The sequence below is a fragment of the Podarcis muralis genome, chromosome 3, assembly GCF_964188315.1.
Source record: "Podarcis muralis chromosome 3, rPodMur119.hap1.1, whole genome shotgun sequence".
NCBI lineage: Eukaryota > Metazoa > Chordata > Lepidosauria > Squamata > Lacertidae > Podarcis > Podarcis muralis.
The window spans coordinates 68695438-68714916 of NC_135657.1; the positions used below are offsets into that span (position 1 = coordinate 68695438).

The following is a 19479-nucleotide window of genomic DNA, read 5'->3' on the forward strand; positions in this document are numbered from 1 at the left end:
GTGGCAGCAGGACACATGAGGCAAGACTGAAGTCTGCTTTACTGCACATTTGTAATCCTACAACATGCCGGTATGCTGCAATTCCATCTGGCTTGGTTTACAAATACATTTAAGTGGGACAGAGGTTTAGAGGTGCTCATTAATGGCACTTGAGGGTATTCTGGTTACAGTTACTGCAGAAGGCTTGCTTGTTGCATATGCATAAGCTTCTGATGGCTACAGCTCCTGAAAAAGGAAGACCTAGTTTCTTCTTCTGGGAATTTTTAAAGGCTTGTAGGCATGTAATATTTCAGTACCTAGAAGCTATGTTATTTTCACACACACACAAACACTTTTCTAGATCACACCACATGCTGTAGGGAAGGCTGATAATGCAATAAGATGTGACCAGATCTGACACCCAGAATGGCTTCTGATTCAACTTTTTAAACTAAATGATGTCATTTTAACACATGTGTATCGTTGAATCCACAAGCCTGGAAAGGTGTTGAAGCAGAATGCTGTGGGTATGTTTTTATTACAGCTCAGTTTTCTGTTATAAAAATTATATTGTACATTTTTCTTCAATACAGAGCGGATTTGGGAATATGAAGTTACAAATATCTTTTCTGCTGCTGCTGCTTTCTGTGAACATTGTCTACAGCACTGTCTATTATCCTGAACGCTTTAAGGTGCAGCCTAGTGAATCAATGAAAGGGCCTGCTTTCCTACCTTTCGGTGTGAAAAGCCAAGGTAAGTAATGCTTCCTTAAAAAAAAATATGGACAGCCTGTAGTTTTGTTCAACATGTTAATTACAGTATATTGGAAATTAAGATAGCTATGATTTTGTAACTGTTGTTTACAGGTACAAAAGGATTAGTTCTGTGAATAAAGGTAGACAGGTTTTATTTAAGGTATTTACTAAAATTATCACTGAAGCACTAGCTGCCTAAGGAAAAGCAACAGCTGTTCATCTGGTTTATAATGTAAGAGCTGTTCTACAAAGCAGAGTCCTAGGAACTGTACTACATCAGTGAACACAGGGGGGGGGGGGATAGCATGCATGAAAGCTCTCTGTATAAGATGCTTTCAGCGCAATACACTAAAAAGTAGAATGTCAGAGAGAGAAATCTCCAATGTAGATACACTAGCTTTCCATGAGAAATGAGATTTATCTTAGAAGAGGAAAATCTTCAAACCTAATACCACCCACTTGCATTTTGAACTGGTTCACCCTAGGAAGACTGGACCATGTGGTTTTTCTGAGCTTTACATTCACAGGTCAATATGGATACAAAGCTAGTATGAATGACTAAGAGACCTACAACCTACAACTCATACCCAGAAGCAAGATTTTAAACAGGGCTACTCTAGATTATACATATTGCAGCATAAATTTACCGGTATATATTTTAAAACATTTAGATGCTACTGTTCAGAGGTTCAAGGGAGAACACAATAATATAAGCATTAAAAATAACAGAACTAAGTATTAGAATTAAAAGATCTGCCAGTAGGAAATATCAAATCCTAGCAAAGCCTTATCAAATATACTAGATACATTGTGAGGATATATCGCACCATGCAAAATATTAACCATGTCAAGCATTACTAAACCTTGACAGAAGTTCTAGAAATTTGTAGCCATGAGTTTCATTTGTTCAGTTCTTCTTGGTGAGATCTGCTTGTGCTTACACCCATACATGTAAGTGGCTCTGTGGGTAGGCTGGGGCAGTGTGCAATGACAATTAAATTGGTATAAAACCAGCGTAAACAGACATAGGTGTATAGCTACACCTTCCCAGGAATCTTGTTTATTTGACTCAAAAATCCTATTGGCTACAATACACCGAATAATCGAATTCAGAGTAGCAATGCTATTACAAGATCTTAAATTGCAGACAAGAATGAGAAAGAATTAAAGCAATATTTTGGCAGGTTTTACAGATGCAGAATATTGCTTTCTTAACTCTTGAACTGTAATTCCAAGCTCACTTATGGTTGCTTCACCAGATGCATGCTCTGCTTCTTAGAACGGCAGTCATTTTATGTTAGGCAGGGATGGGGAACCTGGGGCCCTCCAGAAATTGCTGAGACTCCCTTCAGCCCCAGCCAGCATGACCCATGGACAAGGAAGATGGCGGCAATGTCCAGCAGCATCTGATGGATCACAGGTTCCTCATACCTTATTTAAGGGAACGTCAGAGTTTCAGCACATGGACTTTGATGTCCAAATGTCTTATTTTGCAAGTGTCTTGTTCTGCTATGCATGCATGAATTGGGAAGTGGATATATAATCAATCTGTGTCAGAAACGTAGGCCTGGGACTCATATTACCCTTGTGGGATGGAAAGCACAATGAAACTGCTTTCTCCCATACTGCCAGGATCACATGAGAACCATTGAGCTGCAGGGAAGGAGATTTACCCTGTAGCTCCTCCCACTCCAGTATCAACCTTTAGGAAACTGGATTAACTCTGGCATGGAGAAGAGCCTCAAAGGTGGCTCCTCCCAGACTGACTGCTTCTTACCTGGTGACACAGATACAAGCAGTACTGCTGCTGGGATAATGTTAAGAGCCTAGCCTAGATGTGTGAAGTGCCACTTTCTTGGAAAAATATCCAACTGAAATGAATAACATTCACTTCCTTATAAGTATGCTTATAAGGCTTATCTTCCTTTAAATATTGCTGTGACTTGACAGTATTTTCTTATCTGTGGCATTAAATGTGTATGTGTACACACACAATATTAGTGGCTATGTGATGGAAAGAGTCTATTTAATTACACAGCTCATCAGTCGAAATGTATTAAGTCAAGTGGGAGGAAAAGTCGACCCTTTGCAGCAATCGCATTAATTAACAAGAAAGAAATAAGTGGGACGTTTCCACTTTAAGTGCTATTAAATTCCTGTCTGAAGGCATGCCCACTGAAAAACTTGAGAGCTGAGTGTTTTATTATTGGACAGCTTTATAATGTAACTGATACTCAGATATTGTTATCCGAAGAAACTTCAGTAATAATATCCCCATTTATATATATGGGGGATTTAATGACATTTTAGGTATTCAGGGTCACTATGCTTCCCTATAGAACAGTGAACGTCACACATGAGAGATAGCAGTCCTGCTTTTGATTCTGTAAGGACTCATACCACAATGATAAATAGCTGAATCAAGACTCCTTGAGTTTGCAGAGAGCTACTCACTCTGAATATTTAAAGGATTTAAGAATTAAGTTGAAGTTAGTGGAAAGACTCTTTACATTCTAGCTAATGGATCTACACAGAGACATCATCAAAAGAGATGAGTTATATTCACCAGATAAAAATGACCAGGCTCTGACTGCTGAGAATTTTTAAGATGCTCTCTAGAGTAGACTACAGACCCTCAAGGAAATCTCATAGGTGTTTACCAACATCATGCTGAGACAGAAGTTGATTCTGCTAGCCCATCATCTTTCCCAGCAAATCCCTCCTTTCTAATTTGCTAGAGGAAATTAGCTGAACAGGATAATGAGAAACAAAAGCCTCTCTGCCAGTGGCGACTTCTTCTTTCTCAGCGTGATGTCAGGCCAAATGCCTCTGAGCTTTTCTCAAGTGTCAATCAGAGCCTGGGTAGCTTCTGTTACAGTGGCTATAATGTGTGGCCAGTCTCCAATAATGTTTTTAAGTCTGGTAGATATTCAATAAAATGTATGTTCTAGTGAATGAAGCTCTTTCATTCAATTTACTGCCCTAGGAGAATCTATCAATTTAAGCATCATTTGTGAGAATAGGACTACAAACATACAGATCAGATTTAGGCAATCTGGATTCCTCAAAGTATTCAGATATTGACTGAATTGATCCTAAACCTGTTCCACAATACTCCCTGCTGTACACAAACCAGAAAGCATTAAATGAACATTTTAGCCTTAATGGTACCTCACATGCACTTCAGCACTTTGCAGAGGGAAACTATTTACAGGCTTCCTGGCTTCCTACTCACTTAATCCCAAACAGCCTCTTTGAGGTTCACTCTTGCCAACAGAGCTGCTTGGCTCCTTTACTTACTAGTTGATCAGTTGCTTACTTCTGCCTTCATTGCCATACTTCTTTCTTACACTTGGCTATTCTCAACTCTCTCTGTGTTTTGAACTATCAGATAAACCCATGTCACGAGGTGTTTTCAGATGTACATTGACATGGAAGTGACCAAATAATGTAAAATGTATGGGGGGAAATCCTACCTTATCACAGACACATAGCCAATTGTTAAATTGTCCTTCCTAATACTGAACCACCAAAGTTTTGCAAAGCTGATCAAATTTATATCCCATTTGTTTATCGCTTTTATCCATGGAGAATGCAATAAATTAATTGTGAGGCTGTCCCCCTTTCCCAGCAAATAAATAATAGCTGATATAATTCATACAAACTAATCTGACAAACTTTTACAAACTTAAGAGTTATTTGCATTTCTAATGGTCCCAGTGATCACCATAGTACTGGAATTTGTGATCAGAGGTCTCTCCTGTTCCACAGGACTTCAATCGACACCTTCATTAGCTAATCAAGATTTGTTTTAAGTTTTAAGCTCCATACCCTCTGCTATTATCTGCAACTATGAACAAGGTGGTTTAAACTATGCAAGTTATGGGACTGGAAAAATTAAAACTTCTAATCCATTTTATTTTATTTTATTCTAATCCGTTTTATTTTATTTTATTTTTTTAAAAAACAACCCTGCTTATGTTACAATACTTTGTTTTAATGAGTATCTCCTATGGCTGCACAAAATTCTGCCTGCTCCCAGAGGAAGAAATAGAAAAGGGTTATTACGCAAGAAATTTAATTCCTTTACATGATTTGCTATGGTTAACATATGGTTGAATGGCTCCATCTGCTGGTTTCTAGAACACCATGCAATCATCAACCTCCCCCGCCCCTGCACAGACCACTTGGAAACTGCTAACCACTTAATGACTTTTCTGCCTCTCGTAGCAGTTGTAATGCACTGTGCTAGGTGTTATAGTCTTAATTTTATTTTTATTTCTGCTTTTGTTTCGCATACGTTGTCATTACAGATTGAATTGCAATAAAGTAAAATATATACAGTAATATACAAATATGACTATTCCTTGAACCATAAATCCCCAGATGCAACAGACTACCAGAATAAAGCTCATGGACCACTGGCGATTCATGAACCACAGTTTGGGAGCCCCAATCTAGTTGCTTAAACATAGCTTTTGCAGCTGCAGTTTTAAAACTACTAAGGAATAGTCCCACTAAACTCAGCCAAGCTCAGGTTTTCTTATGTAATACTTTAGTTTCAATCTATTATTAGAAGCAGTTTTCTGCAGTGTAGACAGCAACCCTATAAACACAACTGTGAGGTTGTAACAGTGGCGTAGCGTGGGGGGTGCAGGGGGGGCCGGCTGCACCGGGCGCAACATCTGGGGTTAGGGCAAATCCACAGGTTAGGGGGCGCAAATCCACGGGTTAGGGGGCGTAAATTACTTGCCTTGCCCCGGGTGCTGACAACCCACGCTACGCCACTGGGTTGTAATGCTAAAACTAGATTTCATATTTGAAGTTTTCATGAATAGACATTAAATCCTCTGCCTCCTTACTTCTTCTGTGAGTAAGCTACATAGAACACATTGGGATTTACGTCTGAGTAAACATGTTTTGCATGTTACTTGATTCATTTGTCCTGGATTGCATATGGCTCCCACCCTTTAACCTCACAAATTATTGGTTTTTCTGGTCAGCAGGACATGAGAAATCTGACATTATGGAGCTTATACACCAGATAAGGTCTATTAGAAAAGACACATTTAATTTCCTGAATTCTTTCTTCCTAGAAAACACATTCCCCCCCCGCCCCCGCCCCCCACATTTGTCCTCTCATTTCTCTGGGCAAAAACATCCCTATCAGGCAATCAAGGAGCATGTGTTATTTAAAAATCGTGAATGTACTTTTGTTGTTCTAGATTTTGTTTCTTGGGAAAAGCTATCAACAAGCTTCATCCACAATACATATTTCACATATTATGGGAGAACTTTCTAAAATATGAATAGTCCATAAAAATGATGATCAGGTGGCAAACCTAGGCGTACCCACATTTGACAAAACAAAGCATTTAAAAGTATAATTCCTGGAAGGCACCAGGATGGGGAAGGCTGGACTAATCCTAGGAATATTAACCAGAAATTGTAGGGGGAAATGGTGTTAAAGAACAGCAAGTCAGAGAGATGACAGCAAGCAGAACTGAAAATTGACCATAGACTTCATCCCCAGTATTCACATTATTCTGTCAGACTGGAAGATGATACAGTATGATTTCTATGCTATCGTCCTCCCCATCCCTAGCATTAGACAATTTTCCAAATGTTGGCATGGACACAACCTGGGGCATGCAGTTGGGGGCTTCCCAAATTGCTCTGGTGATATGGGAAAGCAGTACTACTGTAGCAACTCCCCCAGCTAAACATGAACCCTGGACCTTGAGGAAGTAGAAAGTGAGGTTCCGGCAGATGCATATCATACATTTAAAGCACCTTCAATGCACATGACTTCCCCCTAAGAATCTTGGGAACTGTAGTTTGTCAAGGGTTCTGGGAATTGTAGCTCAGTGAGGGTAAAACTAGTTATTATGAGGAACACCATCTCTGATTCAATCTGAATTAGTGATTACAGGTTTTTAAATACTTTTTTTTTTAATCCTGACTGCTATTTCTTGAGTCACTTAATTCCTGGAACTTACTAATGTATTATTATTGTTGTTGCTTTAGTTGTCCAGGCAAGGGGCGATCAAGGCCCTTCTGGACCAGCAGGCCCTCCCGGTCCAAGAGGACTCCCAGGCCCAGCAGGGGCTCCAGGAAAACCAGGATATGGAAGCCAAGGACCTCAAGGGCCACCGGGACCCCCAGGACCCCCAGGACCTTCAACCGTTGGAAAGCCAGGCCTGCCAGGTTTGCAAGGAAGGCCAGGGGAAAGAGGACTAACCGGTGAAAAAGGAGATATGGGCCCCGCCGGTCTCCCAGGGCCGAGAGGTCCCCCAGGGGCCCCTGGAATTCCTGGCCCAGCTGGGGTATCTGTTGCTGGAAAACAAGGGCTGCCAGGGCCACAAGGGCTAAGGGGTGCCCCAGGAGAAAAAGGTGAGCCAGGCATTCCTGGTATCAATGGACAGAAGGGTGAGAGTGGATATGGGGCTCCAGGTCGCCCAGGTGAAAGAGGTCTGCCGGGGCCACAGGGACCTTCAGGCCCTCCAGGACCAGCAGGGGTAGGAAGGCCTGGGCAAAGAGGATTTCCAGGGGAGCCAGGTATTAAAGGGGAGCGGGGTTTTCCAGGCACCTCAGGTCCCATTGGCGCCCCAGGTCCACAAGGCTCTCGTGGGGAACCTGGGGAACCAGGAGTAGGAAAACCTGGACCAAGTGGGCCACCGGGAACACCAGGGATCCCTGGAGCAAAAGGACTTCCAGGTCCCTCTGGCCTTCCTGGGCCTTCTGGTCTCCCAGGATTTGGAAAACCAGGGTTGCCCGGGATGAAGGGACAGAGAGGACCTGAAGGTCTCCCTGGTGCCCCAGGAGAAAAGGGAGAACAAGGACCAGCTGGTGCTCCAGGTGAACCAGGGCCACTCGGACCACCTGGGAATGTAGGCCCTCAAGGGCTCAGAGGTGCAGCAGGTGAAAATGGCCTCCCTGGACTCAAGGGCGAGAGAGGCCCTGTAGGTCCAGCAGGATTCCCAGGTGTTAAAGGGGAGAGGGGTCTACCAGGACTGCAGGGGAAATCAGGATACCCAGGGGAACCAGGACTTCCTGGCCCAAAAGGACAACCAGGTTTGCCAGGTCCGAAAGGGGATGCAGGGCATGCTGGGCAACCTGGCCTACCTGGCCCAATGGGATCACCAGGACCTAAGGGAGTGGCAGGATTCAATGGTGAACCAGGCCCTAGAGGACCGCCAGGAATACCTGGTACAAAAGGACCAATTGGTCCTCCAGGTATTCCAGGATTCCCTGGCAGTAAAGGGGAAACGGGTGCACCAGGATTACCGGGCCCAGCTGGTATTGCTGCAAAGGGTTTAGATGGGCCTATGGGACCCCCAGGACCACCAGGCCCCAAAGGCCACAATGGACAGCCTGGTTTGCCAGGTCCTCCAGGTCCACCTGGGCCTCCTGGAGAAGCAGTAATCCCAGGAGGCCAGGCCCTGGCTGGAATACCTGTTATGAAAGCTGGTGAAGTGCAAGGTCTAACTGGCTTCCCGGTGTCAGCTTTCACTGCCACTCTTTCCAAAGCTTACCCTGCATCAGCTGCCCCTATCAGATTTGATAAGATCTTGTACAACAGACAACAGCACTATGACCCCAGGTCAGGGATCTTCACTTGCAGGATACCAGGACTTTACTACTTTGCTTACCATGTGCATGTGAAAGGGTCACATGTTTGGGTAGGCCTGTACAAAAATGGCTCGCCCATCATGTACACCTTTGATGAGTACAAGAAAGGCTACCTCGATCAGGCTTCTGGTAGTGCTGTTATTGAGCTCATGGAAAACGACCAAGTCTGGTTGCAGCTGCCCAACAATGAATCGAACGGCCTGTTCTCTTCAGAGTACGTTCACTCCTCCTTCTCAGGTTTCTTATTTGCACAAATATAACATTCTGCCACCCCCAACATATAGTGTCTTAGTATTTGTGTTTCTACTTGTAGATGTCCAGAGGAGACTAGCTGAAGAAAGTGTGAACTCAAAATTAAATTTCAAAGGCAAATGCTACTTTATGTTTATCTTAGGTGCTGTTTTTAAAAGACATTTTAAAGAAGGGGTCGGGAGTCTGTGGCTCTCCAGAATGTTGCTGGATTCCAACTCCCATTAACTCCAGCTAATTGTTAGGGATGATAGGAGATGTAGTCCAACAACATTTGGAGGGCCATATGTTCCTCACTCCTATTTTAAAGGGTGATGTTCACAAACTATAATTATATTTCAGTGCAATACTCAACAATGTATTTAACCTGCCCAAACACTGAGAAATACCAATTGTAATTGCCGGGATTAGATCTTTAAAATTGTAAGGCTATGGGGTCTTATCATCCACAGAAGTGTAGAAAAGAAGCATTTCTAAAGATTTCTAAATGCTTCTATCCTGACACTACTTACTCTTTAATAATCTGATTAATGATACTGGTTTAAATGAGTTTATTTTCCCCTCGAAGTAGATTCAAAAATAATTAAAAGAGTTAAAAGAGTTAAAAAGAGGCTGAACTCATAGGTGAAAGACACTATGGCAACAAAGTTATTTCTTTTGAAATCACAGAGGCTAGCTTATCACAGAAGTGTATTTCGGGTAGGAGTTCACCAGCAAGCTCATATACAAAGTTCATATGAATGTGAGTCCTGCGATTATCACTCACAAATCTAATGTGAAACTACTATAATTAGTCATTAGGAACGATAAAGATTGTCACATTGGTTAATTAGTTAACAATGTGTTAAGTTCTATAAGATAAAATTAAATATAAGGTGCTACAGACTAACTGGAATATTCTGAATAAAATTAGTTAAGCATGGTTAGGTTGTGTCAAAAGTCTCTTCCAAAAGAAAATATACATTCAAATGCTTTTAAATAGTCTCCCTTAAATACATAATGGCATTGAGAGAATGATAAATGATGGTGGAGAGGGAAGTATTATTTATGTGTATTAGTTTTACACTATGGTGCTTGTACAATTATTCAGCTATTGTACCAATATGAGACCAGTTACATTTTTTAATGTTAATATTTCACCCACACTAAGTTCTTGATTGCGTTTTTTTTGTCTGTGTGAAATAAAAATAAATGGTCTTTATTATATTCATTTGACACCAGCATTTTACACTTTGTTCTAAAAATGTCTAGTTGTGTTTGTCAAACGTGATTTTTAAAAGCTGTATTAATAAAAAAGTGAAACCTATTTCTGTTTTGCTTGCCATTATTTAGTACTTTTAAAATTGTTTCTTGGAATCATGGTGTTGTGGCAAAGTCATTGTTATTTTCCCAAATGACTATACTGACAAAAACTTATACATGAAATACATTTTTTTAAAAAATAAAAATCTTACCTGAGAATTTGTTCTATTAAAAAAATATGAGTGGGGCTTTTAGCTACCAGCTACATGGCTGCACTGAAAGCAAAACAAGCCTATCTCTATCTCAAAGGATGCAAGTGCTGTAAGGGGAATCTTGAAGTCAAAGGTACTACTATCCCAGTACCATGCGGCCTAAGTCTTTTAAGGCATCATCTTGATCCACAGAACTTCAAAGGAAGGAGGAAAATCTGCCGTGGAGATATAAGCCCGCAGGTACAAGGCTACGTACAGGTTTTAAGTATAGAAATATAGATACAACTCCCTGTCAGCACTGTGCAAAGCTTCAGCATCAATCTCTGAATATAATTTATAATATTGTTACATTTTTTTGGGAACCTGCCCTCAGAAGTGAATTCTGAAATGAGGGTGGGGGTGGGGTGGGAGACACCTGTAATAAATAGAAAGCAGGTAGTCTAGGGATGTCTGTTCTCCCTGTTCACAGTCCACTTAAAAGTCTGGAAGAAGCTATATATGACAGTTACCTCTGGCAAATTTTTCACACACACATCCAGTCAGATTATGTACATCTTACACCATGATATGCTTGAAGAGCCATTCCCGCCTCCATGCAATATCATGGGTGAGGAACTCTTGCAGGGCCTCCTGGAACAGACATCACTCAGACCTGACAAACAGGCCTGGCATTAAACACACTGGGTGTTTCCAGCCCCTTAACAACATTGCTGCATGTACTGCTCTGCAGTGAGCTTGACCCTGGTTGGGTTTTAAGCTGGAAACAGACATTCAGAGGGAAACATAGAAATTTCCAGTGCTGTGTGAGGGCATGAGGTGGGCATTTGCAAGGGAGAAAAAGGAATGGACCGATTGATGTCCCAGGCAAACACAGAACTGGGAAACACATTTTTGTCGCCAAGCATCTTGTTCCATTCTTAGATGCAAATCTTCTAAGTACAAGTATAACCCTAACGTAACATCACTTAACTATGAATTGATAACTTGGAAGACTTTTATCAGTACAGAAGTGACTTTTAGTGCACTTCTATGCAATGGTTATAGTTCGGTCAAGCTAACCATATATACGGTACTGAATGGGCATATTCAACACTCAGACTACTAACTGCCATGAACTGTCAGATACACAAAGAATAGCATTGTTGTTGTAGTTGTTGTAGTAGTAAAAATACCCATCACATGACAATGAATTTGCTTACCTTTAAAAGCTGAAGTCTTATAATTATGCTGTATGGCAGCAACCATATCCTTCCAAAAGTCATACTTTCGCCTAGGACTATGCTGTAAGCAAGAAAAAAACCCAAGAAATCCTTTGAGCTTCCTCAATTAAAAGTCACTCCAAATTTTAACAGAGCAATCACTGTGAGTTTCATAAATTAGTGATTTGAAAGGGAACCTGCAGCAACAGCAAAAATGTAGCTTGACAAGACCATGTTCAAAGGCCAGGCAGCAATGCTCTCTTCTATGATTTTTTGCTTCATTCCCTCACCCCTGGTTGAGTTACAATACCTCCAAAGCAAGTGGCTGTACTTTGCCTGAGGGCCTCTGAACTTTGGAACTCCTTGTCACAAGGAAAACATGGTGGCAAATAATTTAGCAATTTCCAAAGATGGATGAGGCACCAGTAGAACATTATTTCTGTAACTGCCAGCTGATTATTCCAAACTTTGCCTCCATCTGCCTTGGGGTGAAATTTTTGAGAACCACTTGTATAGTCTATTCTGTCACCTCATTCTGCTGTGTGTGTATAGGCCATGCCTGAGAAAGGGAAATGGATGGGGATTTAGATAGGAGTTACAACACAGCTCAGGTTTTAACTCACACTGAAAGGCAATGTCTTGTTTCCTTATCTGTTAACAACCTATCACGAATAAAAATGCAATAATTAATCTTGCGATACTGAAATATACAGATCATTCTGCATCACTTACTGTGTTGCTATTTTGGGTGGGTGGGGGGAATCTTCTACCACAAAATCTGAAACTAAACTGGCAGACTGATGTTATTTACAAAACAGATTAATCACAGGCATCACAGGGGCATGAAAGTGTTTCGGTTTCTGCTCTTCATTTTAACAAATCTGTCTCTTTGCAGTTCAGCTGTTGTAGTAAATTGTTCTCCTTAGTGACATGCCTAAAATTACTTAAAAGCTTTGCTATACAGTAGTGCTTCAACATGGGCCTGCGGAGGCAGCAAACCTTGCATGCCAACCAAAAGTAATACAAACACGTTTCTAAACACAGAGGTAGAGTTACAAGGTTTGGAGTGCTCAGTAAACAAACAAACAAACAAACAAACAAAAACATCCCTGTCCGCATGTACCCCAAACACCAGGAACCAGGCCAAATCCAGGCTGAGGTTCCCTCTCCCCATGACCCTTGCATGTAAAAGAGAGAACACCTTTTTCCCACTTCTTAGGCCTACTTTTTCCACCCCAGCTTTCAAAGCACAGGACGTGCCCTTTCACTGAGCAGAGTGACAGATGCAAGGGACAGATGCAGGGGCTTGGGGCACCCAGTACTGGCTCCAATTTGGGGGGGGGACCCTTAGGCAAGGTGCCCTCAGTGGTCCCCCTTTCTCTGTAGGCCTCCCTCCTCCTCTCCAAAGAATTGCTGCCTGTTCACTTGCCCTATCCTTCTGGGCCCAATCTGCACTGTTTCTTTTGTATTGTATTTCTTCTTGTGGATTTTGCTTTTAGGCTTTTATTGGTTGTATTCGCTTTAACTGATTCTAACATAACTCGCTTTGGTTCACTTCTGTGATGAAAGGAACTGACAAATGTAATTTATAATAACAATGCCAGATGCACCTCTGGGGGGAGGAAATTAACCCACTTAGGGGTTGCCATAGAGAATGGCCTCTCCTAGGCCGCAAACCCCTAAAGTTACAAACTCAGGCGAGTTCTGTCAGCGTGTTTGCACATGGGGTGAGAGAGGTTCTTGTGGTTTGCCTATGCCCTTCAGTAAAATAAAGGAGAGTAACCACAATGTACATTGCAGATAATGAAAGGCAGTTTGTCTGTTCATTCTGTAAAGCTTTTAGAACAGGTTAACCTAGCCTCAAGACTCAGGACTGAAAACCAAGGGATTCATTTGTCATCCATCAGAGAAAACAGGTGTGAATTTGGAATGCATGTAGGAAGATGGTATTTAAGGGTTTATACAATTCAACATCTGGAAGCAGTGTTGTCTGTCATAGGTAAGGGGCAGGGTAAAGCAGGGGGAGTGGGTGCTTCATCAGAACTGCAACAGGGGAAGAAGAGGGTTTGATTTCCCATCTCCAGCTTCTGCAATCCCAATCTCTAAGGCTGCTATTTGCATTTTAAATATGTGAATGTTGAACATCATGTCTAATTTAGCCCCAAGACCACTACTTGGTCATCTACAGAAGTGACTCCTATGACTGCCATGGTCCAACTTATTCATTGCAATGGAACAGGTATATAAAATTCCATCACAGAAATTAAGTTCCTCTTGCAGCATAATTGTTAAGCAAGCCCATTACATAATACCTAAGCAAGGTGAGGAACAGAAAAAGGAGGAACACAAGGGAGAAAAAGCTCTCATTTAAGTTAACCTGGTCTACAGTCCAGTGAAAAAACACCACTGTTAACACTTACTTTGTTTAAACCATCAATAATCCGTGCACAAAGAAGTGCCCCAGGCAGATCAAAGTAATTGTCATAGGCATAATATTTAGCTGCAGAGAAAAATAAAAGAATTTTATTTGTGTATTGTTTATTAAAAGGATTTTAAACCCACCCTTCATCCAGTGGTTCCAGGGCAGTTTGCAGTATTATTTAAAACAGCAACAATAGTCCAGCAAAATAACAGCAAGCAAAATAATATATAATTAAAATTTCTGACATAAAACACATGAAAGCTGCCCCCTCACACCTTCTTTCAATGTTGAAGACATAAGAAGGCAGAGCCAGGCAAGAGGCCACAACATTGGGGGTGCTGCCAGTGGAGAAGCCCTGCTACCCTTTAATCGTATGGATTCCCTCGATGTGAAAGAAACGCAGAACAGTGGCTAAAGATACCAAGAAATCCAGTCACAGATTCCTTCATAAATTTGCATACGTTAGCCAGTGAGGCCCAAGCATTGTTAAATATATATTTCTCTGGTACCTGAACGAGAAACCATTCCACTCATTGTCTTGAAGTGTCGCCATTCCTTCCTTCCATACGTATCTAAGATCTCCTCAGAGGTCATTTGTTTTGTGCCATGGCTTGCCCTGTTTAACATATATATGTACCAAGAATTAAAGGCATGGAGTGATACCCAACATTAATTTTACTGAGAGCAGACCCACTGAATTCACTGGACTTCAACAGCTCAGAAGTTCACCGACATCAATAGGACTACTCTGAGTATGACTTAGTGGAACATCATTGCATGAATTGTATGAAATATTTCTTCTTCTTTCCAAACAGGAGATTCTAAAAAAATCTGCAATGAGATCTAGTAGTCACTAGCAGATTTATAATTTTTGGACTCAAATTTGGCAATATATATAGACATTATAACACCAAATTTGAGCCACAAAATTATGTTCTTTAGACATTTTTCTTGCTCTTGTCTAATCTTTGGATTTCATTGGACCTGGATTAGACAGGCAGATCATTCCATTTGTCGGTTCCTGTCAAAAATTGCTAATATTTTTAGAGACTTGACAAAAGAAGAGGGAAGGGGAAGAAAAGCTGAAAATCTAGGTAATGAATTCTTCCTCTGGTGTAAATAATAAATAGTATAGTTTTATTTTACACATTGCTTTCAACTTCAATAATTTTGCTAACTGACAACATTAAGGAATTAATTAACTTTTATCTGTATTTTGATTGGATTTTTACTTAACTAACTGGAAGAGTTACTTTGCTATATTCCTCTGACAGGTGAAGACTATTGGAAGCAAGTGTAGGATTTAGATGAGTAAAAGCAATTCATATTGTAGAATTATTATGATCAGTTCACAGAATAGTATGATGGTGCTTTGAAAACAGATTCCTCCCCACCCCACACAAAAATCCACAATTATAGGAACTTAAGTACAGTGTTTTTATAAAATAAAATATATTACCTCAAAACAGTTCCATCCTCTGCAAGTTTAAGGAAGTTGCCATCTTCCATGTCCAACACCAAGCCTTTAAAGCTACATTTGTTTCACCGATAAGGTAGAGGTGGGGAGCAGAGTGAGAAAGATGATACATTTAAGCTTGTATACATTTAACCTTATATTCCAAATATATACATGTGGTACCGAGTACAGACAGCAGCCTTAATAAACTTATGGCAGTAAGAGATACTCAGGGCAATGGAGGGAGATGGGTAGAAAAGTTGGAGAATTTGGTCAGAAATGGGAGCATAAACTGCCACAATCCACATGTTCATAAGTCAGGAACTGTTCAGGGTTTTTTGTTTTGTAGTCCGCAAACATTATGTAAACAATTGCATTATTTTCTACATTGTTTTTGGCTTCCATCAAAATGCACTGAAATTGGCAAAGGAATTAATTACATGCTGAAGTATGGGCAAATCTATCATCATTCCAAACAACCTAAGAGAAATTGGCTATGTTGAAAAGACTTCTTGCCAGGCCAGGACCCAGGGCAGGGGTGGGGCCCTCCGGAAATCGTTCGACTCTAACTCTCATAAACCCCAACTGGCATTGCCAATGATTGAATATGATGGGTTCTCCAGATGCTGATCTATGGGTTCCCCAACACTTCTCTGGAGGCTGCATAGCCATTTGTGAGAGGAATCCCCAAGAAAGATTGCCTTTTTGATCTTCGTTAGGCAGTGGCCGGAGGAAAAATAAAGCCACCCAGCTCAATTTTCTAGATGAGAGATTATGGATTCCACAGTGTCACTGAACAAAAGCACCACAGAACCAAGTGGTCGGGATGAGTACCTGAGCAGCAGGAAGTAGGGTTGAGCCAAACAGGACATACATCCAGGAAAATACTCTAAGTAACCCTTAAAGATATGTATGGGTGTGTGCTTTTAATGCATGCAATTAATGAGCTGGCGAGAAGTCTGGAAATAGTTATTATTTTTAAACAGAATCACTTACCAGAAATCCCAGCTTTCATGGGATACGTTCAGCAGTTCTTTATCATAATCTTTCTCTTTTACCATGTACTGAGCAAAACTATCATATATAAGCTGCAAATTAAGAGAAAGGAAGATGTAACGCTACATAAAATTAAATATACTGAGACACTCCAAGATTCCGTCACTTCACACTTTAAAGTTTACCTTATTAGCTGCAGAAGAATGTTCTGCACATAAAAAGGCTAACATTTAGATTAATTCTTAACACTCACATTTCTTTACCCTCAAGGTGACATTTTGAGAATGAAGGGTGAAATGTTCTGAAATGTAATCCAGCCTCACCTCAAGGTTTTCCCCCCTCCTTATGTCTCATAGTTACTTCTTTAATGTGAGCAATGCACCCATAGAAAACTACAGTGGTACCTCGGGTTAAGTACTTAATTCATTCCGGAGGTCCGTTCTTAACCTGAAACTGTTCTTAACCTGAAGCACCACTTTAGCTAATGGGGCCTCCTGCTGCTGCCGTGCCGCCGATGCACGATTTGTGTTCTCATCCTGAAGCAAAGTTCTTAACCTGAAGCACTATTTCTGGCTTAGTGGAGTGTGTAACCTGAAGCGTGTGTAACCTGAAGTGTATGTAACCCAAGGTACCACTGTAGTTGAAATATGTGCATGGAAAGAGCTTGAGATGGTCTTCATCACTAGTTGCAATGTTTACATGGTCAGGGACGCGGACTTATAAAAAATATTGGGGGGGGCCCGGGAAAGCTCATGAATAATAAATAAGCTCATGAATATGCAAATAAAGTGGCGCCGCCTCCTCGTGAGCAAATAGGGGAGAGCGTGCTGCGCCTATTAATCAGCTCCAAAGGAAATTGGGTGGAGCTTTTGCTCGGGAGGGAGGGCAGGAGGCATGCAGCCCGCCCCTCCCTGTGCATTTTGGGCTGGGGGAGGGGCGGCGATGGCGCTCTGCTGGAGGGGCGCCGGAGATTATTGGGGGGGCGGAGCCCCCCCAAACGAATTTTTGAGGGGGCTCGGGCCCCCTCAAGCCCCATGGAGTCGGCGCCTATGTACATGGTTTGTACCTTGGCAAACTCTTAGAAAAGTGAGATGCAAAAATTTTCAGTAAATACTGCAACTTGTGTTTGAACAATAAACGTGCAGTCTCTCTGTCACTAATGTGCACTCTCTTTCTCTTCCATTGGGAACAATCCTGTTGAGGAAGCCTGCCCTAGGAATTTAGAAGTGTGAGAGTAGGGTTCTCTGTCTTCAAACTTCACTTCTCAGGACTCTTCTGGAAGAAGCTATTAAACTGGCATAAAACCAGTTACAATTTCATAAATTAAAGATGCCCATAGATTTTACACCAGGATAAAAGTTGAAGGTAAAGTTTTGCTCTGGTTGTATAAAAAAATACTAGATCTCATGCATGTTGTAATTGCGCTGGACCCATGAGGAGAAACCAGAGTTCTTCCCACACTAACTTTTATCACAGGTGCTCTAATATCACATGTGCTCTTGAATACCTGCCATTCAAATGAGTTGCACTTCCACAACAGAAATTCCCAGGGGAGAGTTTCAAACCTTCATATAAATACTTGAGGATAAAGGGAAAGAGGGGAGGAACAGACATTTGAAGATTGAGGTGTGTGGTGTAGTGGTTAGAATAATGGACTAGGACTTCGAAGTTCAAATCCCCACTGATTCACTAGGTGATCCTGGACCAGTCACTGTTTCTCTGCCTAACCTACCTGACAGGATGTAGTGGGGTGGGGAGAACAATGTAGGCCACCTTGAGCAAGGAGGGACATAAAAATAGTAATAATAATGGATAGCAAGCACAGTAGGAGAGGAGGTTCAGCTTTGTCTGCAGCTTTGTAAATTACCTTGTTTTTTTAAACAAAAAGAAAAGAAAACAAAAACAAAAACCAATGTGTTTTCCCCAAGCAAGAAACAAATATATTTCCTTGCACTGGTTATATTATGATTAATGTTTCAGTTTGTTCTGTAAACAACTTTAAGGGCTTTGCCATGCATATTTTCAAAGCGTAGTGCATACATTTCTTACATGAATAAACCTTGGAAACACAGAAATGTGAGGCACCCGACGTATTCAGCCTCAGGGACATGGGCTGGAAGAAACACAAGGGCGAGTTGCTGGTACGTGATTCCCCCGCTGGATCCGGGCATCTCTAGCCCAGCATCCTGCACTGACAGCGGCCAGCCAGATGCCCACGGGAAGCAACTCCCGAGCCCTCTTCCCCATCCAACGCTTGCCTACTCGGGAGTAAGCTCCACGGAGCCGCGTGGCGCGCCCTTCCGAGCAAGCACGAGCAGCATTGCGCGGAAAGACTCCTGCGCGCGTCTGCTCGGAAGGAGGCTCCGCTGACTCCAAGAGGCTGACTCTGCCCCTGGGCAGCGAGCAGAAATGCGGCGCCAAAGGACTCCAGGGGGGAGGAGTTTCCCCGCTCCGCCAGCAGGCCCGCCAGAAGGCCCGCAGACCTAGGAGGCCCGCCAAAACCACGCCGCCGCCTCAGCCAAAGAGTCCCCTCCCCGAGACGCCCGCCTCGCCTCCTCCGCCCGCGTCGCAGCGCCGCTCTCGGCCGGCGGTGGCGGAGCGGCCGGCCGAGGCTGCGACAAGGGCGGAGGGAGCGGCGGCGCAGCGGGCGAAGAGCGGACGCCGCTCCAGCTGCCCCGGCGCTCGCCTCGCCGTCTCCCCTCGGCTGCCCCTCACTCACCCGGGCGCTCTCGACCAGGTGGTAGCGGCACAGCGTGTGGTCCAGGTCGAAGCCGATCACTTCGCAGGCGGCCAGGGAGAAGGAGGGCCGCGCCATGGCGGAGGAGGAGGAGGCGCACGAGAAGCACGAGGAGAAGCAGCAGCCTCCGCCGCCGCCGCGTCTGCCCTCCACTGCTCCGGGAAGGGAAGCCGCCCGCCGCGCTCCTCCGGCCGCGCCTTCCTGCGGGAACCGAGCCGACTCACGCTGCCGGGGCTCCGGGGGCATCCCGCCGCTTCCGCCCGCCTCCCTGCCCCTTCCTTGGCGCGGCTCCGGCCGGGCCACCTGTGCCTGGCCCTGGACGATCGGGTAGCGAAGTCGTCTTCGGTCCTTTCCTTCTTCTTTAAAAAAGCGAAAACATGATTTTTCCTCTTGGACCCTTAAGAGGACTTGGCAAGGAACGCTTGGGCAACGAAAGGCAGGGCTTCCTCTGAAACGAGGGTAAGCTCAGGACGCTGAACTTTCGGCGCTCATTTCGGCACCTTCCGCAGATCTGTCATTACACACTTTCTCTCAAAGCTTTCGCAGCCCGGTCGGTTGGTTGCCTATAAGCAGTGCCGGATTTACGTATAAGTTAAACAA

The 19479-nt window shown here is 42.9% G+C and overlaps 2 protein-coding genes across 4 annotated transcripts in view; one reads left to right on the forward strand and one right to left on the reverse strand.

The window, feature by feature from the left end:
- Positions 1–19066, reverse strand: part of NT5DC1 (5'-nucleotidase domain containing 1) — a 97676-nt gene extending 78610 nt beyond the window's left edge. Inside the window, exons 1-6 of one of the 3 annotated variants that reach the window (XM_028723219.2) lie at positions 18862–18984; positions 16143–16234; positions 15150–15221; positions 14200–14306; positions 13689–13768; positions 11269–11350 (exon numbers count right to left, since the gene is read on the reverse strand). In XM_028723219.2, coding sequence (XP_028579052.2) covers positions 11269–11350; positions 13689–13768; positions 14200–14306; positions 15150–15221; positions 16143–16234; positions 18862–18957 — 529 coding nt within the window. In that variant the 5' untranslated portion in view covers positions 18958–18984. Of the gene's footprint in view, positions 1–11268; positions 11351–13688; positions 13769–14199; positions 14307–15149; positions 15222–16142; positions 16235–18191; positions 18589–18861 lie in introns of those variants that run through there. The other 2 variants (XM_028723221.2, XM_028723222.2) reach the window with 2 other exon arrangements.
- Positions 573–9892, forward strand: COL10A1 (collagen type X alpha 1 chain). Its single transcript, XM_028723223.2, has 2 exons — positions 573–732; positions 6762–9892. Exons 1-2 carry the CDS (start codon positions 588–590, stop codon positions 8624–8626), a joined length of 2010 nt encoding a protein of 669 aa, XP_028579056.2. The 5' UTR covers positions 573–587; the 3' UTR covers positions 8627–9892.
- Positions 19067–19479: the final 413 nt, after the last annotated feature.